Source organism: Danio rerio, chromosome 6, assembly GCF_049306965.1.
Source record: "Danio rerio strain Tuebingen ecotype United States chromosome 6, GRCz12tu, whole genome shotgun sequence".
NCBI classification, from domain to species: domain Eukaryota; kingdom Metazoa; phylum Chordata; class Actinopteri; order Cypriniformes; family Danionidae; genus Danio; species Danio rerio.
In genome coordinates, this window is record NC_133181.1 from 30,903,400 (window position 1) to 30,928,407 (window position 25,008).

The 25,008-nt window shown below is 36.4% G+C and overlaps 2 protein-coding genes across 23 annotated transcripts in view; both read left to right on the forward strand.

Annotated features, from left to right (window-relative positions):
• The window catches only part of LOC141386287 (uncharacterized), an 816,166-nt gene that overhangs the window by 741,315 nt on the left and 49,843 nt on the right, over window positions 1-25,008 (forward strand). The window lies entirely within an intron of this gene.
• lpp (LIM domain containing preferred translocation partner in lipoma) overlaps window positions 1-25,008 on the forward strand; it is a 497,264-nt gene that overhangs the window by 206,048 nt on the left and 266,208 nt on the right. For all 22 annotated transcript variants that reach the window (XR_012407423.1, XR_012407424.1, XR_012407422.1 and 19 more), the window contains 1 exon segment: window positions 17,297-17,502. Coding sequence is in view for 19 of the 22 variants with exons in the window: in XM_068221780.2 (XP_068077881.2) it covers window positions 17,297-17,502 (206 nt within the window). In the remaining 3 variants the exon portion in view is untranslated.

Below are 25,008 nucleotides of genomic sequence, written 5' to 3' on the forward strand. Positions count from 1 at the left end.
CAGCGTGTAGACTGTCTCTGAGTGTGCTGCATTCATTCATGAGAAAGACTGTTCAAACCAATAAGTGCGCTCTATTGTGTAAGTGGTGCAACTTCATTAATATGCATGATAGCTTTGAAGACTGTTTTTACCTGAAACAGTGTTCAGACGGTAGAGAGACGACACGTTTTGTTGCCAAAACAAGTGGGAGAAAAATAATTGTTTGGAGATACGTGTCGTCAGTGTTGCGTTTTTAAATGTGCTGCAACGAAGGTCTGGTTGTCATTTTTTAGGCTATGAGAGCGCAGGTGGACTCACGTGTGGATCACACTGCACGCGACACGTGGCAGAGATACGTTTGTACGGAACATTTTTTTACTCAAGAGCTTTTCTCATGTGGAAATGGTAAAATCTAAATTTGCTGGTCGTCTCCTTTTAAAAAAGATGCGATTCCAGTTGGTGTTGATTGTTTTGTCTCTACAGATTTGGTAAGTAAGCGATCAGTGTTTTTTTTTATTTATTTATTTTTATTTTTTTATTTTATGCAACGTGCGGTATGAAACATTTCCACTGGCATTAAACGCAGTCACTGTCTTTCTCCCCTGTGTCTGTGTGTTAGTTTTGTTTCGGTGAAAATCAGCGCATACCCAAATGGAAACTCCCATTTTTATCCAAATCCTTCCCTCTTTCCCTCCCCCGACACTCCCATCTAAACAAAGCTGGACACACCCACTTTCCTGACTTTTTCCAAACTAGAGGTGTGAAAACACCCAGCTGAAACAGTGGGATTTCATGGCCCTTTAAACAACTTGGCGCAAAACGTGAAAATTAGAGTTGCGCTGGTCTGAAAATACCAACAAATTATAATAATAAAAATATGATCGGACTGATTTGGTATTTATTTGTGGAATTTATTAATTTAATGTTTTTAATCAATGTATGTGAATGATAACAGCTTAAAATTGCTATTTCTAAACTTTTTTTTTTTTTTTTTTTTTTACAAACTATTAAATCTGTAATGTCAATTAACCTGAGGACAAGGACAATGACAGGTTTTATAAATTTGTAAAGTGTTTTTAATAAAGAACAAAATCTGAGAACCAAATGAATGACATAATCCTTTACAGAACATCTCACAGAAATCAAACATAGGTCCATTTTTAGAATTTTTTTGGGATGAAATACTTTTTATTCACGCTGTTTATGCTTTTATTTCAAGGACACATCATTTTTGGTAGAATGTCCCTGGCATATAAATTTCTCTTGTGGACAGCTTTCACTCTTAGTTTCTGGATAGATGTAGGCTGATAATTAACCATTTGAGTGTTGCGATTTCTCAATAAAATAATACAATATGTAGCTTTAAAATAACACATTAAGGTTTCAGCCAGAAATCAACACAACATTCTCCTTTTTTGATGTAATTATAAAGAACTGTGTTTTAATGCTGCTCCTAATGCTCACCTATCCTTCGGTGACCTATGCACGAGTGTTTATTTCTCTCAAATGATCATTCCCTCATTTGTTTGTGTTTGTTTACGGGTCGAAGATCGCCTTGGGGTCTATCGAGGTGAACGGCGCTGACATATGTCAATCTTTAACAGTCACTTGAAAGGTAGTAAGCGCCATTCCCTAAGATGTTCCGTCACACCATTGGCTGTCTCCAAAATCAAAACCCTCTTATTATGCAAGCTGTCCAACTCCATTTGATTCCTTCCTTTGCCAATATGGAGCTGTCACTCTCTATCAAACGCTGATATTTATATTTACCGCTTTACACCGCGAAACTCTGGATCCCTGTCACTGGGGAGCTGAATTGGAGAGTCCCAAAAAACCATGAATCCATAAAGGCACTTGAGAAACATCCTGACAAGCTGTGAAGACGTGCAATTTTTATGGGTTTGATAAACATGTTTTGTTATCGGGGGAATTGAATGCAATTTTTTGTGTGCGAGGCGTGCAGACGTGTAAGAGAGTCGATACTTTGGGCCTGTTTGGAGGTCTCAACCTTTAAAAATCAACATGGGGTAACGTATCTCTTGATGTCCTCGCACAAAACGATCAAATGCCAACATGGCTTAAAAGTGCTCAGCAGGCAGTATGCTAAACATGGCGAGGGTCTGCCTTCATCTTGATTTGCCTGGCGAACAAGCGCGGTTTCGGCGTCTGCCGCAGATGGAGGGGGAATTGAGATCTCCTCCATATTAGCCATGCATTGTTTTAATCCCATTTGTAATGCCTATCAAACGGCATGAGCTTTCTCAAACACTCGGCTAATTTGGAAAACAAATCAGTGGTGGCCTTGTCATTTGATTAGTGCTGGTTTTGTTAGGCTTCCTTATTAGCCTAATTAGCTCTTTGTGAGTATGAGATATCTGCCCTGGGGATGTGGCCGGGAGAGAGACTGACCTCCAGTGCAACTGACCCTGCACCAGCTAAATGATTCTAGCAGATTTAGATGGCAACAGCCAATCCTCTTTATTTAAAAAAAGAAAGAAGAAAGAAATCAAGCAAGCGACCATTTTTTTTTTTTTTTTTTTTTTTAATTTAGCATATCGTCATTCTGGGGTAATGATATGACCACTTCTCTAAATGTAGACAGCCAGACGGAGCTCCTCCTCTCCTGGTGTCAGATAATAAAAAAAGACAGTTTGAGATTGTTATCTGCAATAAACGCTGAATCGCCGAATGAGCAGATTTAATAGGCAAATGCGCAGTACATGAAAATCTTCTGGGATAACAGTGAGTACAACTGATGGATAACCGTTGTTCTTCATTAATAGCCGAAGCCTACACAACAGGTTTTATCTCTTTCCTAAAACTGTTTCCTGTCACAGTTTTACTGACGATGCTGGAGATTAGAGGACTAGACGGTATTGCTGTTGAATGTAGTCTATAGTGAGGCTTTAGATAAGGAATAATTGAGCATAAACAAAGCCTTCTGTATGTTCGGCTTTTAAAACCCGCGGTATTAACAGTGACAAAACTACAGCGTACAGAACAATCCCAGCTGACTGAACTTTTGGCCTCCAGTGTGCAAGTTCTTATGTGTTGTTAGTCAGTTGTGTTTTCCCTCACTTTTGTCTCTGCGGGATTAACTGGGGGAAGAAAGGTCAGGTAAACTTGATCAAATATTAATAAGTCTCTCTGCAGCCAGTGTTGGCTTCTGCCTGAGTTCAGGAAAACAGCAACATGCAGCTGGTGAGGTGCTGCAAAAAACAATTAAAGGAGTCGTGAGAAATCAAATTTGCCTTTATGTTTTGACACATCAGTGGTCTTTATAACAAAACATTCTGCAGATTTTGTAGCTAAAATTGGCCCAGATGGATCAGAAGTGGCAGGGGTCATTACAATGGTGAATAAACCATAGCAAAATTCAACAATATAATATAATATAATATAATATAATATAATATAATATAATATAATATAATATAATATAATATAATATAATATAATATAAATAATAATACAATAATAATATAATAATTAGTGTATTACAATACAATGCATTATAATATAATATAATATAATATAGTTTAATTTAATAATAATAATAATAATAATAATAATAATAAATACAATAATAATATAATTAAGATAATATAATATACTGTAATATAACACAATATAACACAACACAATATAATATAATATAATATAAAATAAAATAAAATAAAATAAAATAAAAATCAGCAAATGCTGGTAAGGTATGTTATGATGCTGGTTTAAATGCTGGTCTTGCTGGTTTCAATACTTGTCTTGCTGGTTTTAATGCTGATCTTGCTGGTCTCGGTGTTGGTCTTGCTGGTCTTAATGCTGGCTAGGACCAGCACTGAGACCAGCAATACCAGCATTGGGACCAGCACTAAAACCAGCAAGACCAGCACTGAAAATAGCAAGACCAGCATACCAGTATCAAAACATAAGTTACCAGAATATCTGTTTGTTTTTTTTGTTGTTGTTTTTTTTTAGCTGCTGTAGACTTTGAGCAAAATGGTTGCTGGTTCGAGTCCTGGCTGGGTCAATTGGCATTTCTATGTGGAGTTTGCATTTTCTCCCCGTGTTGTCATGGGTTTTTAGTTCAAATATATGCGGGTATAAGTGAATTGAATAAACTAAATTGGCCTTAGTGTATGTGTATGAATGAGTGCATGGGTGTTTTCCAGTACTGGGTTGCAGCTGGAAGGGCATCCGTTGTGTAAAACATATGCTGGATAAGTTGATGGTTCATTCCACTGTGGCGACCCCTGATAAATAAAGGGACTAAGACTAAGAAAAATGAATGAATAATATAATAAATATATAATATAATATAATATAATATAATATAATATAATATAATTTAATATACAGTGGCTGCATGGTGGCCAGTGGGTACGTTAACTTTAAGGCAAGAAGGTCGTTGGTTTGGCCGGGTCAGTTGGCGTTTCTGTGTGGAGTTTGCATGTTCTCCTCATGTTCGCGTGGGTTTCCTCCAGGTGCTCTGGTTCCCCCCCCACAGTCCAAAGACATGCAGGTACAGGTGATTTGGGTAGGCTAACTTGTCCGAAGTATATGAGTGTGAAGTTTGTGTGGATGTTTCCCAGTGATGGGTTGCAGCTAGAAGGGCATCCACTGCATAAAACATGTTGAATGATTGGCGGTTCATTTCGCTGTGGCAACATATTTATAAAAGGAATCACACCCCAGGGGGAATAACAAGAAAAGTTTTAGCCTTGACTGCATATAACTTTGTTGACTGTTAATGTTTTTTTTAAATAATTGATTTATTTTTTTGCATTTGACTAAAATGATTTTGTAAATGAGGTATAGGTAAATGTTGCGATCTCAAAGAAACCTTTTTTGAAAAGAAAAACCAGTCTACTGTACTGGATATTACAGCAGCTGCATCATAAACCACTAGTAAACTATTTAATAACGCTTTGTCTGTAAATAAGATACAGTCTTGAAATGATAGTAGTTACTGTATGCAGTGTGAAGCAGCAAAAAAAAAAAAAATTGCTTCATTCATCCAGGACAGTAGGTGTCAGTATAACGTTCAAAACAATTATTGGCACTAATAAGGCAAAACTGAAACAAAATTGTATTAAGTGCAGCTTTATAATATCTGTTGTTGATGAAAATGGGAGGTGAATATGGAAAAAACAACAACCTTAGCTCAGCTGAAATGATACTGTGACCAGTTTAAGCTCTGCCATCCACTTCAAATATTAAACTTTCAGCGCTTGGAAGTGCTCCAAAACGGCCGCTCGCTTTTATTAATACGTCAACACGTGGCACAGTGTCAGTCTAGTGGTTCTCTCAAATATTTACCCCACACAATCACGAAACATTTTCAGATCCGTGATGCCCACTTGAACTCTTAACAAGGCCATGTTTCCAAACAGAGCAGTGTAGGGATGAGGCGATCCCTCGTCTGTGTAATGTTGCATTAGCCCGCTCAACCGTTCAACCAGCTGTGGAAAGCACAGAGCTAAGTGGGCTCGGCCGGGGTCCTGAGAACAGATGGGGACCTTTAATTTTTAAAGCTGTTATTCGTGTAGCTGAGCTCTCTGTGTATTGTGTCATGGTGCATATGAGTGCTAATTCAGGCCTGCATCTCGTTCCACCCTCCTCTCGCCACCCCTGCTGGATTTGCTCCATCCACAGAGAGAGGAAACATCAGCAGCCCTTCTCTGACCTTCTGCTTTCAGAACACTTGTGGTTTGTTATGATGAGCACTGGTCAGAATCAGATTCCTGACAAATGAGTGGATCAGAATCACACTGAGCTCTGCTATTCTGCCTTATTGTAGTTTCATTTCATCCACCCTCCGTCCAATCAGAATAAAGATCACACCTATCCACCCTTTTCAAACTATTTCTTTTCCCAAATCCAGTGTCTCAACCATCCATCTATTCATTCATTTATCCATCCATCCTTCCTTCCTTCTTTCCATATTTTCTTCCTCCATCCATCTATCCATCCATCCATCCATCCATCCATCCATCCTCTATCCAATCAGATTAAACATCACATCTATCCACCCTTTTCAAACTATTTATTTTTCCAAATCCAGTGTCTCAACCATTCATTCATTCATTCATTCATTCATCAATCCATCTTTTGTTTCTTTCTTTCTTTTCATCCATCCATCCATCCATCCATCCATCAACCCTCCTTCCGTCCTTTCTTTCTTTCTTTCTTTCTTTCTTTCTTTCTTTCTTTCTTTCTTTCTTTCTTTGTTTATTTCTTTCTTTATTTCTTTCTTTCTTTCTTTCTTTCTTTCTTTCTTTCTTTATGTATTCCTTCCCTCTGTAATTCCTTCCATACTTCCTACATTCATTAATTTATTTTAATCCATCTATCCATCCCTTCCTTGCTTGCTTCCATCCATCCATCCATCCATCCATCCATCCTTCTTACTTCTTACGTCCCTCCCATTCTTCTCGTTCCTTCCTTTCATCCATCCATCCATCCTCTCTCTCCCTCCCTTCCATCCATCCATTCCTCCCATTCTTCTAATTCATTCCATCCATCCATCTATCCATCCGTCCATCCTCCCTCCCTCCCTCCCTCCCTCCCTCCCTCCCTCCCTTCATTCTCATTCATTCATTCATTCATTCATTCATTCATTCATTCCAACTATCCATCAATCCTCTCTCCTTTCCTCCATCCCTATTCTTCTCATTCCACCCATCCATCATTTCATTCTTCTCATTCATTCCTTCCATCCATCTATTCATCCATCCATCAATCATCACTCCCCCTCCCATTATTCTCATTCCCTACTTCCATCCATTAATCTATCCATCTATCATTCCTTAATGCATACATACATACCTTCTTTCCCTGTCATTCTTCTCATTCATTCATTAATTTGTTCATTCCTTCCAATTATCATCCCTCCCTCCCTCCCTTCCATTCATTCATTCATTCATTCATTCATTCATTCATTCATTCATTCATTCATTCATTCATTCACTCCAACTATCCAAACATTCTCTCTCCCTCCCTCCACCGCCCATTCTTCTTATTCCATCCATTCATCCATCCATCCATCCATCCATCATTTCTTCCATCCTTCATCCATCCATCCATCCATCCATCCATCATTTTTGCTTTCTTTCTTTCCTCCATCCATCCAACCATCCATCCATCCATCTATCCATCCATCCTACCTCCCTCCCATTCTTTTCACTCCTTTCTCCCATCCATCCATCCATTCATCTATCCCTCCCTCATTCATTCATTCATTCATTCATTCATTCATTCATTCATTCATTCATCTTTCCCTCCCCTCCCCCATCTTTCTTTCTTTCTTATTTCATTGTTGCTTGTTTACATTCATTTGTTCGTTTGTGTGTTCAAACTATATATATATTTAGACTTTATAGCTCTGCTTCAGATGCAAATATTTTATTTTATTTATATTTAATTAATAAGGGTTGTCTTTTTTTGAAGGGCTGTCTGTGTAAGAGTCCTCATTCCATCATCTGTCCTCTTGAGATACAGGGGAACTGTGACTTCTTGTCATGTCAGAGTGCACTGTGGTATCTTGTTTATTCTCAAGTGTCTGTAGTGTTGTTTACGTGTCACTTGAACCTTCAGATCAGGGCCAGAGCTCGGTGTCTGTTGCAACACATGACCTGCCATGTCACTGCTTGACAATGCAGCAAAGACTGACAAATTGTCACAGGCCATTAAGATGGCTTCTAAGGAAAAAAAAAACTTGCCAAGAGATGGAGTAGATAAAACCAGATTCTATATGGAATTTCATACTGTGTGAACTCCATGTTCTGATCACTATTAGGAAAGCCCTTGCATATAATGTTGTTTACAAATTCTTTTTACATGCACACAGACACACATACACATGTTCACCAGCCAATTGGGTATTTATAAGCGTCACTGTGAAGTCTGGCAATGGGAAAGGTGACAGAAACTCAAGCTCATGTCTATAAACACATGGGTTTCATTATCTGATTAGTCATCGAGTGGATCTTTTGATTCTCTAATAGTTGTCCATAATGTTTTCTTAAAAAATCACATCAACGTTTTTTATTAAGTTAATTGTATTATTATTATTATTATTATTTTATTTTTTTATTTTTATTATACTTCTTCAATGTATTTTATTCATTTCATTAATTATCAAATAGGAACAAACCTTACATCGTTACAAAAAAGCTACAAAGACAGCACCAGTGGTGTATTAATTGATTTGTGAATGATTTGAAGTTTTGGTGGTAGTATCGTTAAGATATTACCATCCAAAGCTTATAGTTTCACGGAATAATAATAATAATAATAATAATGCTAAAAAAATTATAATAATAATAATAATAATTATTATTATTATTAATAATAATAATAATAATAATAATAATAATAATAATTTCTTACATCTATATAGTGCTTTTTTGGACACTTAAAGTGCTTTACATATTTGGGGTAATCTTATCCACCATTAGTGTGCAGCATCCACCTGGATGATGCAACGGCAGCCAAATTGCGCCAGACAGCACACCAAACACCAGCTCATTGGTGGAGAGGAGACATTATATGCCAATGTATGGCATAGGGATGTTAGGGGGCCATGATGGACAGAGGCCAGTTGGCCAATTTGGCCAGGATGCCGGGTTAAACCCCTGCTCTTTTTCAATGGACTTCATGGGATTTTTATCAACCACAGAAAGTTAGAACCTCGGTTTAACGTCTCATCCAAAAGATTGCGCTCACTGAGCAGTACAGAGTCCCAGTCCCTTTACTGGGGCATTAGGGCACACACAGCCTGCTGTTTGGGCACCCCTTGCTGGTCTCACTAAAACCACTTCCGGCAGCAGCCTAGCTTTACCATGTGGTCTCCCATCTCTTGAACATTTTTTATGATAGACCAAACACCAAACTTTAATGAGGACTGTGGCCTGAAGGTAAATATACCAAACTATATATATATATATATATATATATATATATATATATATATATATATATATATATATATATATATATATATATATATATATATATATATATATATATATATATACTACTAGGGATATACTTCCCTATTTATTTCCTAACATTGAAAAATAACTACAAAACATTGCTTCAAATTATAACTAATGCAGCATAATATATATATATATATATATATATATATATATATATATATATATATATATATATATATATATATATATATATATATATATATATATAACCATGACTTTAAATGCCAAAGATGTCAAAGATATTTGCCTTAATCACCCCATCTTTCTCTCTCTTTCTCAAATGGGATAATGGGCCAAATCAAAGGCTAGCATGAGCCAACTTAGGCTTGTGGGCCCTAGTTTGGGGGGCATCTCTGCTCTATAGTATCTGATGTGTCACTATAGTGTCATGTACTATTGGAACTTTTTTATATTTTATTGCTTTGCAAAAAATTCTCCAACTTTGCGCAGGTTCCTCTCTGCATGTCACCGTTTCCGGGAAAAAAAGACCTGGCTCATTGACATGCGTTTTATTGTTGCATTTGGAAAAAGTGCTAGAGTGGAAGGTCTCTTTGTACCTGTTCCCATTGACATCTCATGTCTCCATTGGACTGCAGTCTCTTTGATCCACATTGATCCTCCGGCTCACTGTTTTCCTTCTCACTGCAGAGGTCGGGGTTGAGGTTAAGCTGTGCTTTATTCTTCTCACAAACACTATCCAGGCATTACAATAGAGTCTTCAGCAAGGGTCAAAAAGTACGACAGACCTTGAGTGTTGGGCAGTATTGTTTCCTCTTGCCCTGGTCTCCGCTGTGAAACTGTTCTTTTCAACCTTTACCAGAGAGTTCAGGTGTGTTGGAAGCATTACTGTTTGATAATATCCTCTGTCCTTGCACTGTTCTTTTTTTCCCTACTGTAGGTAGGTTTGAATGTGAGCAGAAAGATGGGAAATTGAGGGTTGTGGTTCCGCAGGATCAATGGAGAAGCTCGGTAAAAAAGTTCTGCCGTGTGGTACGGCTAGACGATGTTAGAGCATGATATTGCGTGGGCTCTTTGGGCTCGTCTCTGAGGGGAAAACGTAAAGCCTACATCAGTCAGAAGCAGCCAAACAGCATACACAGATTCAGCTACAAACAGCAGCAATGGCACCCACAAAAAGACCAACAGTAGAAAAAAATAAAGAAGATGCTGTGTTGAAATAGTTCAAATAGCATTTCATTCCATTTCAGAGCGGCTGTGATGGTAAAACAACAGCTATTACAGAGTTCAGCCAGTGAGAGACTCTTTCTTTTTGTTTTTCCTTCTCTTTCCTTTCTTTCCTTTGTATTTTTTTTTCTCATTATTTTTTCTCTCTATTTTATTTGGAAGCATAATTAAAAAGTCTTATAAGATTTTCTGTGATGCTTTGAAAATAATATTTTTAACATGCATACATTTTTTTTTACCATGCTGAGATTATAAGCGGTTATATATATAAAAAAAAATCTAATTTATGCATTATGCTTTTTAAGGTTTATTTATAAACATATTTTTGCGCTATTTGTGATAAATGATCAATTAAAGCAGGGGTTCCCAAACTTTTCAGTCCCCAACTACCTAAATAAAATACAACACAACAGCACACACAATGGACCCTTTTCACAAGCCTGCTATGACGCGTTTAACTGTTGTCAGCATCTTAAATCCTTAAAAGTTTTTATTATTTGGAATTTTTTTTTAAAACCTATGAACATTTATATGTATATATGCATGTAGTATATCATCTTTGCTTCAAATGACAAAAAACAAATTACCGCTTGTACGAGGCATTTTTAATGCAGCGTCTATGGGACAGGACAGCAAATTTGATGTTATTCTCTCCTCTGGCTGCCGTCAGCCTCATACATTTTTTTTTCCTTGTTTTTGAATGTATTTATAACAACATCTGAAGTTTTTCTTTTATTATTTGAGCAAATAAAATTGTAACAAAAATGCTAGATTGTAAATGTACTCTCCAATTCACTGTGCTCTATGATGACTTCCACTACTGAGAAGCCCGGTCATGTGAAAAGGGTCTATAGGCCCAAGTCTATTCATCATTTAAGTTTGAAGATTGCTCAGAGACCATCTTCCATGTTCAGATGTGGCCATTTTTTTTTATGTACATGAGTGCCGTGAAGGTGTCAGAAAGTTTAACCTGGTGCCATAAAATCATTGTGTCTTTAATATAACATAATCACCCCCCCCCCCAAAAAAAATTCTGTCTGATGGCTTTTTAGTTGCTTGTTGTTGTTTTTTTATGTAACTTTTTTTTTAGTAGGTTATGGATAAGATATGGTAATTCTAACAGTTTAATAAAGTTAATTTGAAATTTTGGAAATCTCCAAGAAGTGTCCCGACCCTCATGTTTGTAAACCACTGAATTAGAGCAAGAGCTATTAACCCAAGCAGAAACAAAAAGTCAATGCTCGGTGGTGTGACTGGCCAACATCCATACCCTTTTCACAGCATTGCTGCATCTGAAATGACATAATCCCCTGTTATATAGTATGTGGAAAAACAAAAAACATTGTACATGAGCTGAGTTAGTTTGTTTTGATGCTCAAGATGGTAAATGTTGTGATAGCCATTATGTGTTTTGAGTGCAACTCAGATCTCAAAGCAGAAAAAGAAACACAATTCAATGATTGCTTTAGTCTGCTTTTTTTCTGGTAATTGCTTTTTCCAGCCCAAGCTCATTGGAAATACGTGCTTCAGTCCAAGTTTTTGCAAAATCTAAAATACCTTCCTTTAAATACATTTCACTGTATGTTTCATTTGACAAATCCACTAAAGGGCGATGTCTATAATTTTTAAAATTTCAAATACGTTATTTTCCCAATGATTTTGAGATATTGAGCTTCAAAGTTTTTGCATTCCATAGCAAACAGTATATGTGCAACATTTGTTTTTTAAATAAAGTCTTAAAATGTAAAAATACTTTTAAAAAACATCCCATAATGTAAATAAGTTGTCAATTAATAAGAATATGTCAATAACTTAATTTTGACAAAAATGTCATATAAAACCTTATAATTCTAAGGTGACGAAGTTTGATACCCACAGTAAGTCAGTCAGCACTGCCAGTGTGTGGTGGTAGAGGCAGCCCTCCATCCATCTGTTTTCATGAAGGGGGTATAGTTATTTCATGTTGGGATATAGCATTAGAATAAAACATGTCAAGCTAAGGCTAACATTTACATCAAACACTAATGCTCTATTTGTGAAGGGAATTTGTCGAAAATCTTACACAACGGTCTCACAATCACATTCCCAAACATCAGTTATATCATAGTCTGAGCACATGATCACATGATAGCATTTGTGTGTGTTTTCTTAATGCTCTGATGCACAAAATATTTATTACGGAGGAAAAAGAAAAAGTTAAACTTGTTTAATTTTGCACATAAGTTAAGCTGTTAACTTCACATAGAAAACTGTGAATACTGCACAGAATCATTCAAAACACATATCACTTGCTTATCCACTCATAATGATTGTGCACACAACTATAATTCATTCAAGAGTGTCCATTTATTCATAGAATAGCTTATAAAACACTACAAGGATATGCTAATGTCTGCAATAATGAAAGTTACAGCAAACATGAGGCAGGAGTATTTGATTACAAATAATAGACATGGTTAGGTTTTTTGTGGTGTTTATTTGATGTATTTATCAATAATATGTATCTGTAAATATCGTTAGAGTGAAAAGGAACAACAGTTCTTGGTGTCATACTTTATGACATGACACTTATCACTGTGGTCATAAAGGGATGGACATGGTCAGCAACAATACTCAGGTTGGCTGTGGCATTGACACAATGCTCAATTGGTACTAATGGGCCCAAAGTGGGCCAAGAAAATATCCCCCACACCATTACACTACCACCAGCCCGAATCATTGATACAAGGCGGGATAGATTCATGCTTTCATGTTGTTGATGCCAAATTCTGACAGTACAATCCAAACGTTGCATCAGAAATTGAGACTCAGGCAACGGTTTTCCAATCTTCTATTATCCAATTTTGGTGAGCCTCTGCAAATTGTAGCCTCAGCTTTCTGTTCTTAGCTGACAGGAGTGGCACTCGGTGTGGGTTTCTGCTGCTGTAGCCCATCTGCCTCTAGGTTATGCAGTCAGAGATGCTTTTCTGCATACCTCAGTTGTAACGTGTGGTTATTTCCTTCCCATCATATCTAATCAGTCTGGCCATTCTCCTCTGATCTCTGGCATCAACAAGGCATTTGCACCCAAAGAACTGCCACTCACTGGACCATTCTCTGTACATCCTAGAGATGGTTGTGCGTGAAAATCCTAGTAGATCAGCAGTTTCTGAAATACCCAGACCAGCCTGTCTGGCACCAACACCCATGCCACGTTCAAAGTCACTTAAATCATGCTCAGTTTGAACTGCAGTAGATTGTCTTGACCAAAATCTTTTGGCTGCCATGTGATTAGCTGATTAGAAAGTTGCGTTGACGAACAGTTGGACAGATGTACCAAATAAAGTGGCCGGTGTTTGTATATATTTATTATGATTTTATTTAATGTACCGCAAGTGTTTACAGAAGGAAAACTTGAGCATCATGAGGATTTCAATTCAGCCAGCCATTTGATTTACCGTGTACATAAGAATCAATTCAGTTAACCTCAACCCGCTAGTTATCTCATTACACTATACTCTGCAGATAGTTTGGCTAATGTCGAACTGTGTAATGTCCAACGCTATTTTGATCACCGCATGGCAGAGGTTTGGTCATTTGCACCTCAACACCGGTGTCAAATGCTGTTACGTTTTCAACAAATATAGCAAACTATTTTATTTATTGCGCAATTTATTATCGCCACTTGAATGCAGCCAAAAACAGGTCGTATATGGGTTAAAACCATATAGTCACTTTTACTGTGGATCTTTCGATCGGTGTGCTTCAGCACAATCTCTAGCATTTGGAAATAACTCAAATAAACCCAAGTTGGAAAGAAGTTGAAAAAGTTCATGGAATTTTTAAGAGTCAAAATAGACAGCAGCGACCCTGCAGCTAAATGCCCAAACTGGTAAACAACACTGACTATGTAAATTTGTCTGTCTCAGAGACAAGTTGAACACACTCATAAAAAAAAGTAAGTTATTTTAATAATTTGACTCAGTCTGTGGTGCCGCAGTTAGCGCGTGTGCTCCTGGAGCTGTCAATAAATGCACTAGAAGTCATCAATATTGTCAGGTTGTTAATGTTGCTGGTACGACAGCTTTCACCACGTCAGTGAAAGCTGAACCGCTGTCATGCTCCTTGGCAGCTTTGATAGATCTGACACAACTCCCCGTTCTACATCACACATAGCTTTGGTGATGTATTATGTTTTTATTTAACTGATATAAGGGTAGCAACTGGTGTTTTTTTTTTTTTTTGCTTCTAACTATGGAAAGGCAAGTGTCTTGTGAAAATTATGGGATTATATCAAATTACAGCCTCTTATTTGTCACCTTGGCACGTTCTAGAGAACTCGAGGAATGATTAGCACCATCTTTGGTTTTGATTCCTGCCAATCCTTCTGGGGATATCTGAAAATATTCACCTAAAAAAGGGAAACAAACTAAAATAACAAACTAACAAACAAACTGATAAATATATTTTGTAATTTATCAAAGGAATAGCTGCCCCAAAAAATTACATTTTTGTCATCATTTGCTATTGACTATTTCCAAAACAATTTGAGTATTTTTATGTGCGGTTGAACACAAAAAAAGATATTTTGAAGAATGTTGGAAACCTGAAACTCACAGGTTTCTAACATTCTTCAAAATATATTTTTTTGTGGATTTTTTTTTCAACAGGACAAAATAAAAAACGACCTCAAACCAATTTGGAACAAGTCAAGGGTGAGTAGATGATGACAGAATTTACATTCCTGGGTGAACTAAGCCTTTAACACTTTAAAATATACATTACAATTGAAATACTAAGCGAAACAGGACCAGTTTTGTCTTATTTTATTTATTTTTTTGGTCCAGATGGAAAAAAAAAACATTCAAAGTTTTATGTAAGAAAACTTATTCAAAATTTAAGTTGAAATGAAACTAATAACTAGTTTTGGTATATTTATGGTAATTAAATCATACATCATTTTCAGAGCAGGGCCATTTATTAAATCCAGTTAGAGAAACAGATCTGAATGGTGTGCTTACAAAACACACTCAGGGCATTCTCAGTTCTAGCTTGGACTTTTTGTCTTAAGCAAACATCTTTGAAGAATAAACAAGTGTGAACACAACTATTAACACATCAGAATTGAGTAAGGAACTGAGTACAATTTACATTGAACTAGGGCTATGCAGTTAAAGTTTCAGTTTCGGCCTCTAATTAAAACACAGATATTGAACTGAAACAATTTTTGAGAAAGTAAAGCAATTCTTACAGTGAAGAGTACTGCTTTATTTTACATTTGATTATAAAGCTGAGTTTTTATTTTATTTATTCTATTGCAATAGTTCTTTGCTTTTTTTAAATCACAGTTTAACAATTTTCCAATTTTTAATTTTCCATCTTTGTTTGAGGACACGAGGATTTGTTTGTCACTAATATGTGTTATATGTAGAATTCTGCTGTGGTAAATAAACCATTTATATTCTGTACAAAAATAGCCAGTACAACTAAATAAATTAAATCAACAATACTTATAGTTTTTGTTGTTGTTTTTTTATTGTCCAGTATTACTGAACTTTATTACACAGCTGTTTTAGAAATCCTTAAACAGCGATTTGACTTTACTTTACTCAATACTTGCTTCATTGGAGAACAGTTTTGAAATGAGATTGTCGTAAATAAAATGTATTAAGTGGGTGGCATGGTGGCTTAGTGATTAGCACTGTCGCCTCAAAGATAGAAGGTCGCTGGTTCAAGTCCTAGCTGGGTCAGTTGGCATTTCTGTGTGGAGTTTGCATGTTCCCCCTGTGTTTGCATGGGTTTCCTCTGGGTGTTCCAGTTTCCTCCACAGTCTAAAGACATGCATTATAGTTGATATGAATAAACTTAATTGGCCGCAGTGTGTGTGTGTGTGTGTGTACACTGCAAAAAAGCTTTTCTTACTTACTGTAGATTTTTTTTGTCTTGTTTCTTGTCCAAATATCTAGAAATTTTTAAATAAAGAACATTTTCTAGACATGCAAAACATATCGTCTTGTTTTAAGGAAAAACTGACTGAATATTGCCATATTATTTCTGAAAACAATAAAATATGTTTTGCTTGCCTAGAAAATTCTTAAATAATTTTTAGAGATTTTGACTAGAAACGAGACAAAAAATCTAAGTAAGAAAATTATTTTTGCAGTGTACTGGTGTTTCCCAGTACTAGGTTGTAGCTGGAAGGGCATCTGCTACGTAAAATGTATGCTGGAATAGCTGGGGGTTCATTCCACTGTGGCGATTTCTGAAATTGAGACTAAGCTGAAGGAAAATTAATGAAAGAATTAAAATGTTGGCAGATGTGTTTATGGCACAAAACAAATTAAAACAAAACCAAAACTTGATTAAATTTAATTAAATCTTTCAGTAGTTCTAAAAAGCAGTTCTGTTTGTAACTTTACATGGATTTTGCTAAGCCAGCACAACAAAACATAATCATGGTCATTTATTTTTTATTTTCTCTTTCATATTTAAGTCCTTTTGTCTTCATTTGACACTCATAATCATGGTAAATAATCATGATTACAACATAATTGTGATTTTTGCGATAATCGAATGGCCTCATATTGGTCTGAAACTTAAATATTAAGACTTCTGGGCAAGTTTGTGAGGGTGATTCACAAAATCACATGCAAAAAAAAAAAAAAATCCTAAACCATATGATTTATTTGATAAAACTGAATAATTTATTAAAAACAAACTAATTTAGTTCTCACTTCTAAATTGCAGTATATTGTATTCATTCATTTGATCAGCATTTATTTGTTGTGACAGAAATTGCTTTTTTCTTTGAGAGAACTTTACATACCCAGATTTTCTGATGTAATAATCAGATCTGACAGACTCTTGGGAGTTTGAAATGCACAGTTTCCCTTTGCAAAGTCCAATGCTAAGAACAAAGAGAGGGAGAAGACTCCAATGCACAAGGGGATTTGGTCCCTGATGAAAAGAACCCACAATCCACTCCTCATCTCTGTCATGCATAAAAACAACTGTATTTTTATGGAAGGAATGTAACGCTGGAATTCAGACACCACTGCAATTCCTATCTCATTGTGGATATTCCGGATGCAATGGGACCTGTGCGTCTCAGTGCAGTATAATAAACTGGCTTTGTTATTGTTTTGTTTTTTCAGATTTCTCAACTCCAGAAACATGTGGGGTGGACATAATGATGGTGACCAGCAAGGTCATGTGAGTGCTCGAATGGAGACCAGCTTACCCATGGGTACAACCAGCATTTCTATATCCCAGCAGCAGGCTCCGAAAAAGTTTGCTCCTGTTGTGGCTCCCAAGCCCAAGTTCAACCCTTATAAACAACCCGGGGATGCAACACACGAGGGTAAGATTGATAGCCTTGACTCTTCAATTATTAGCGTTTGTGCAAATTTGCATGTGACCATGGCTGGAGCACATGTGCTGGTTTGAAAAACACTTTTTTCCCCACCACTGGAGGATCAGAACTGGGAAATCAAAATACAGAGAAATGGTGCAGTAAATTGAATTACACAGACTAAAACGTAGCATTAAAAGAAAAACTCAAGGATGTAAAAGTAGCTGGAAATGTCCAAGGATGTTACTGTAGTTGGACTGCAGGACACAAGGGCTCTTGGCCTGCCTTGCATCATACTAAAAAAAAAGTCTGGTCTGGCTCTTTGAAGCTGTCGCCTCTGCAATGACATTTTATTTTGGAGGACAGGTGACCATATGAGCGTGAAAGTTCACCACTGGTGGCCATTTATATGCTTGGGCTATCTTAGGACTTTGAAAAGACGTCTGCAAAAAACTTTCAGTTTGTGTTCGGGCTCGGAATGTTGGATTTGTGGTATAATGTGACAACAGATTAATCTTCAGTATAAATGAGATGAGCACAAAACAAAAACAAGATTCAGTAGCTTATGAACTGACTCTTATTAAGATATTGGCTGTTTATTTGTACTTATAGAGTACATGTTCTTCCTGATCTTATTTTACATCCCTAATCCTATCCCATATCTAAATGATATTCAAATAAAAACTATTAATAAGCATAAAATTAGGAGTTTACTGAGCTAAAGGTCATAATTAATAGTTGTGAAAAGTGCTAATTGTAGCAAATTTGTAATAAATATAGCTGTATCCAAGGTCGGAGTGGGACTCCTATTCAGCCCTGGAGTTTTAAGCCTTAGACCTGCCCACCTCAGTTCAAGACTGACTATTAAAATACCATTATTTCCAATTCAGTTTCTAATGACACTATCACGTCTTTTTCAAGGAAACAGCTGCTTTAGAACTTCAAATGTTTTTGTAAATATGAGAACATTGCAGGGTAGCTAAATCTCCAACACTATTCTTTAAAACATCACAATGTCCTTTTCGGCATTATCTGAATATATATTCCGTGCAAAATTCTTTATAGATATCCAGTCCGGTGGTCACACACAAAAAAATAAATAAATATTTACACCTATGTAAGTAACCCAAACAGTATTGTATGTCCTGACACTAAAAATGAAAAAGAAAAAAAATAAATAAATCAATACATACATTAAGAGAGGTTCGAACTCGAGTCAGTGTCATAATGCAACGCGCTGACCACTGGACCACAATGGCATATTCTATTTCTCCCACTTTTAGATTTCTGATCAAGTAATGTCAGAGTTATTTATGTAGGGAATCATCTGATTTTCATTGAGCAGGTGTAATATTCATGAATAATTATTATTCGATTTCTTATGTTGACTAAGGTGCCGCTGTTTGCGGTCAAATGATAGTTACATCATCATTAACCTACAGGCTGCATTTTCTCACGAGGCTGCAAGAAAATAAATAAAAAGAGCGGAGCTGCAGCAAAATAGTGAATAAAAAGAGTGATGCTATGGTCAAATAAACACATAAATGAAAAAAGTGCGACTGCTGAGAGTGCAAGCAGCTAGGGATACCGACCCTCGCGGCCAAAAAATAGAGCGGCCCACCTGGAATGCTCCTGGTTCTCTCGATTAACCAGTCCGAGCCTGGCTGTATCTAATAAATAATTAGTTTTAACTGAACATAAATCAGGTCATTAATTCAAATTATTTTGTTCACACAACAAATTAGTAGTTTATTGAGTTAAAAGTCATAGTTGACAGTTTGTTAATAGTGCGACTTACCAAATGTATAATAAATATAACCATATCTAAATAAATAAAGAGTTTTAACTGAACATAAATCAGGTTCATAATTTAAATGATTAAGTTCACACAACAACTCAGCCAACTCAACCAACTAAGTTATATTTAACAAGTTTGTAAGTAATTATGTTGAATTTGGAACATAGTAAAATGTACTTGTGTCATTTTATGCCAAAGATGCGTGTCTTAAATATTCAAAGGTTTATTGGTTATTACCACTATTTTAAAATAGTATTTCATAAATAGTTAAATAGATTTTTTTCCAACTTTTTTTTCATTCTTTCAAAGCTGTCTTGGTCAAAAATAGGAAAATAAAAAGGCATTAGCTAAATTAAAAAGCTGCACTTTTGATTTTTCCCTCTCATTACATTTAATAAGACTTGCGTTTAACATAAATGAACTTGCCAGCAATATTTCATTGTTTTACTGTATTAACTACTTTTCAAAATGTGTTACAAATTTAAATGTACATTTATTTAGTTTATAGCTAAATATTTAGCAGCATTTGCATGTCCTTTACTGCATAGAATTCATTCAAATTGAAATAAATACCATTTAGGGTGTCATGGTGGTGCAGTGGGTAGCATGATCCCCTCACACTAAGAAGGTCTCTGGTTCGAGCCCTGGCTAGGTCAGTTGGCATTTCTGTGTGGTATAGAATTGAATAAGCTTAACTGGCCATACTGTATGAGTGTGAATGCAAGAGTGTATAGGTGTTTTCCTGTGTTGAGTTGCAGCTGGAAGCGCATCTGTTACGTAAAACATGCTGGATGAGTTGGCGGTTCATTCCGCTGTGGTGATCTCTGATTAATAAAGGGACTAAGCCGAAAAGAAAATACACTACGGACAATTTAGCTTACCCTATTAACCTATAGTAAATGTCTATGGACTGTGGGGGAAACCGTAGCACCTGGAGGAAACGCACGTGAACACAGGGAGAACATGCAAACTCCACACACAAAAACTGACCCAGCTGAGGCTCAAGCCATTGACCTTCTTGCTGTGAGGCAATAGTGCTACCCACTGTGCCCCATACCGCCCCACTTTTAACATTCATTCATTTTCTTGTCGGCTTAGTCCCTTTATTAATCTGGGGTTGCCACAGCAGAACGAACCGCCAACTTTTCCAGCATATGTTTTGACGCAGAGGATGCCCTTGCAGCCACAACTCATCTCTGGGAAACATCCATACACACTCATTCACAAACATGCACTACGGTGCTTACCCAATTCACCTGTACCGCATGTCTTTTGACTGTGAGGGAAACCAGAGCACCCAGAGAAAACCCACGCAAACGAGGGGAGAACATGCAAACTCCACACAGAAACATCGAACCAGCGACCTTCTTGCTGTGAGGTCACAGCACTACCTACTGGGCCACCGCGTCGCCACTTTTAAACATGTATATTTTAAATCAATCCAGTTTGAAAAGTGATTTCCAAATTAATCAATTGTTAATTAATTCTTTTAGTTTATTTTACAAATGATAGTTGCTTAAAATAAGAACAGAAAGTATTGACATTTGATTATACGCCTTTGTGTTGCATTTCTTTAGTTGATGTGATAAATGAGTTTCTCTGTTTGAATGAATTTAAAAATCACCCTATAGTCTCTGTGAACCAGAAGTTGATGTGACTTTTATTACAGTAAGTTGATGTACTTCCACTGAGACGGAATACTGAGGTATTTTCCGCAGGTGGCGGGGCTTCCGTTTTGCACATAATTTTTTTTTAGTAAACTAACTGTAAGAGGGGCGTGTTTAAAAATATTTTGGCGGAAACCATCAAACTGACGTCAATAGAGAATGACCAGTACTCCAAACACAGAAACAAATTGTCAGACTTTGATTAAACATTACCAAAAAAAAAAAAAAAAAAATTCTAGTGGATTAATTTATGGTTTCTGTCAAGGTTTTTTTTCCTTCACTCTCCTATTGGTGAAGTTTTTCTTCCCTCTCTGCTGTCGCCACTGGCTTGCATGGTTCAGGATCTGTAGAGCTACACATCGATAGATTTGCTCTTCAGTGCTTGGACTCTCAGTAATGACTTTAAACCACACTGAACTGAGCTAAACTAAACTGAACTTAAACACTAAAAACTAAACTACCCTGATCCAGTTACTATGACCATTTATGTGAAGCTGCTTTGACACAATATATATTGTAAAAGCGCTATACAAATAAAGCTGAATTGAATTGAATTTAATTAATTTGTTCTTTGTTCACCTAAAGGACAGCAATGTGCGCCATCTAATTATGCATTTAAATATTTGATTTCGTACAGACTTAACTCATAATCAATATGTTCAGATACTTTTTTTTCTGAATATAACTGAACCATGTTTATTAAATTTATCAATTATGGTCAAAATCATCAGCACTGTACAAAATACTGGGTTTCGCTTGATGTGTGTTGGGGAAACATGAAGGAATTAAGTTAACTTAGTAGTTTTTACAAATGTAAGTGGATTGCACATAAAACAATTAAGTTGTCCCTCAAGAGTTGTGTTTTTTCAGCTCCTTTTAAATAAACAGTTTAAATAAACATTTTTCCTCTTTTGAGGGAGTGATGTTAACACTTGTCAGTGAGTGAATGTACAGTATGTGTGTGTTTTTCATGTGTAATGGCTTCACGTGATGTCTCATCAGGACTATATCAGTGCTGTGTGTGAGGCGAGGCACGCTGGCGACGTGCGTGTGTGAGACCGTAGGGACCGTGTATATGGGACTCACTGTTGGCTTGCGTCCAGGTGTTCAGTAGCATGTGATGTTCACATTCACTGGAGGTCTTGGGTGGCACATTCCATTAGAGCAACATGGCCCCAGTGTCACTGTTCAGTCCCGATGTGCGATAGGTGCCAAGAATGTGTCCATCTGCAGTGCCAGCTCCTCTTCTGCCCACCGCTCCGGCTAATGCTCTTCTCATTGTCCCCGTCTCTCTGATGATATTGCTCTATTTGTTTCAGTTTGCTTGAATGGCATTTTTCTAGTTGCTGTCCTTTACATTAGAAGTGCTGCTGTTTAGATAAATAACATGGTTTTCAATTGGTGCTATTTGTTTTAGCATTAGGCTTTTATTGGCAGTTTTTAATACACTGTAGTGCAGCAGGGGTGAAGTAAAATCTTTACTTTTATTCGAACAGGAATTGATAAAATTTTTTAATAATAAAAAAAAAAACTGGTGGACCTTTAAGGCAAGACACTGCAGGTGATTATTGTACAAATTGGTAATCTGTATACTTCCAAAAATTTGTTACATTAAGAATCTCAAAACACATTTTTTCTAAAATGCACTTATTTAAATATGCAAATGAGACAGTATAGAACCAAATTCAAAACTTTTTTTTTTCATTTTACTTAAAGAGTTATTTTATTTAATTTTCGTTCATTTTCTTTCGGCTTAAGGATGATTTATACTTCTATGTTAAGTGCACGTGTACGCTACAGCGCAGCCTACTAGCTAGATGATGCGCACCTCTCAAAAAAATGTAACTACACATCGCAATGATGCGTAGTGCAAGCTCTGTGATTGGTTGGCTTGGAACAGTGTTGAGTTCCGTGAAAGAGCTCTAGATAAAAGGTTTTGTTTTGTGTTTACATTATGGTCAAAGTTGTTGCACTTCCGCGGGTTCCTACCTCAAAATGAGCGAATTTAAATCCTTTTTACATTAAGAAAGCATTCAGAAAAACAAAACACCAGCAAAGAAACTCGACACAGAGGAACATAAACACTTTACTGCCAACTAGTGATTTGGAAGTGTTATTGCAGAGCATCAGAAACAGCGTGCTGAAGTATGAATGCTCAGCTACGCACATTGCATGCGCCATGGGTTACGCCGATCATTTGACGCAGATGTATAAACCAGGCTTTAGGGTATGTCCACACTAGGTACAGTTGCCTTGAACAGTGCCAAAGCACGATTGTCCCCCACTCCTCTCTCACCAATGGCCTGCAATCACACTGCTGTTTGCATTCTGGATCTGAGCACACTTACGTCATCGATGATGCGACTGTTCAGTTTAACTGGAAAAGAATCGCTCTTGCTTCGTACATTGGACTTTGCTTTACTCATATTATTTTAGTCATTTGACTCCCAGTCAAATATTTTGCCTTACTTTTTGTGTATCGTTAATAAACTACGACAGTTTATGTTCATTGAAAATTAAGAATGTTTATTAAATCCATATGTAACAATCCTTAAATAGTGACGTCCCTTCTTCAGTTTCGAGTTCAGTCGCGAATTAGCACTCACACTACAAGCGTACCGCTTCAAAGCATAACTAAACCGGGCCAGGGACAGCCAACTGAACAGGCCTGAGCCTGATTCACTGCGCTCACACTTGTCAAATGAACTGGAAAACATGCCTGGGCATGGTTCGCATAGTGAAGTCTGAGTGCACCCTTAGTCTCTATTTCAGAGTATGCCACAGCAGAATGAACCAAATATTCCACCCTTTGTTTTACATAGCAGATGCACTTCCTGCCGGAACCCAGTATTGGGAAACACCCATACGCACACACACACACACACACACACACACACACACACACACACATACACTACAAACAGTTTAGTTTATTCAGTTCACCTGTACCACATGTCTTTGGACTGTGGGGGAAACTGGAGCTCACAACTGGCCCAGCCTGGACTCAATACAGCAACCTTTTTGCTGTGAGATGAAAGTGCTGACCTTTGAGCAATTGTGACACTATTTATTTTATTTAATTTTATTTTTTGAACATATTTCTTTATATATTTTGAAATTTAAATATGAATAAAATTGAACACTGTATATAGTTGAAGTCAAATTTTTTACTGAAGCCCTGTGAAATTGCAATTCTTTAAAAATATTTCCTTAATGATACTTACCGTAGTACATTTCTGAACATAACAGTTTTAATAACTAATTTCTAATAATAGCACATAATATTTTCATAGTTATTTATAACTATAAAATACTGGTATACTGAATTAGGTTATTATGTTGGCAAGTTGGGATAAGTAGGCAAGTTATTGGTTAACAGTGGTTTGTTCTGTACGAGAGGGCTTATTAGCCCCATGTCCCAAGAGAGCTAATAATATTGACATTACTTTTTTTTTTCAAAACTGCTTTTATTCCAGTCATACTAAAATAAATAAGACTTTCCCAAGAAGAGAAAAAAGTAGGAAATACTGTGTAAATTCCCTTGGATAGTTATACATCACTTGGGAAATATTTGTAAAAAAAAATACAAACAATTCATTGGAGGGCTAATAATATTACGGCTATATTCAGGAGAAAAAATCATTTTAAATTTTCCTAAAAACCCCTAAATAAAATATTTTTATAATCATTTTTTTAAATGGTTTCTAAAATGTCTATTGTAATTGTAAAATCAACTGACACAAACCAGTAAGGTGGTATACTTGTTTGAAGTTTTAAAACATGTTAGGATGTTTTCTATCTATTAGACTGAAAGAAGGCAAAATAAATTAATTGAATTAAATATTTTTTTAAGCTTTTCTTACTCGAGAAAGTCACAGGAAGCAAAGTGTGCTAAAGGAGATTAAAGGAGTTTTTTTAGCTTTGCATGACCATCAGTTTACTGTCATGGAATAGCAGGAGTGTGAGAAAATGCAGGATGAGATGTATTTGACAGCGTAAATATTGATTTACATTAATTGAACAGCCTATTTTACAGTGAATATGGCTGTT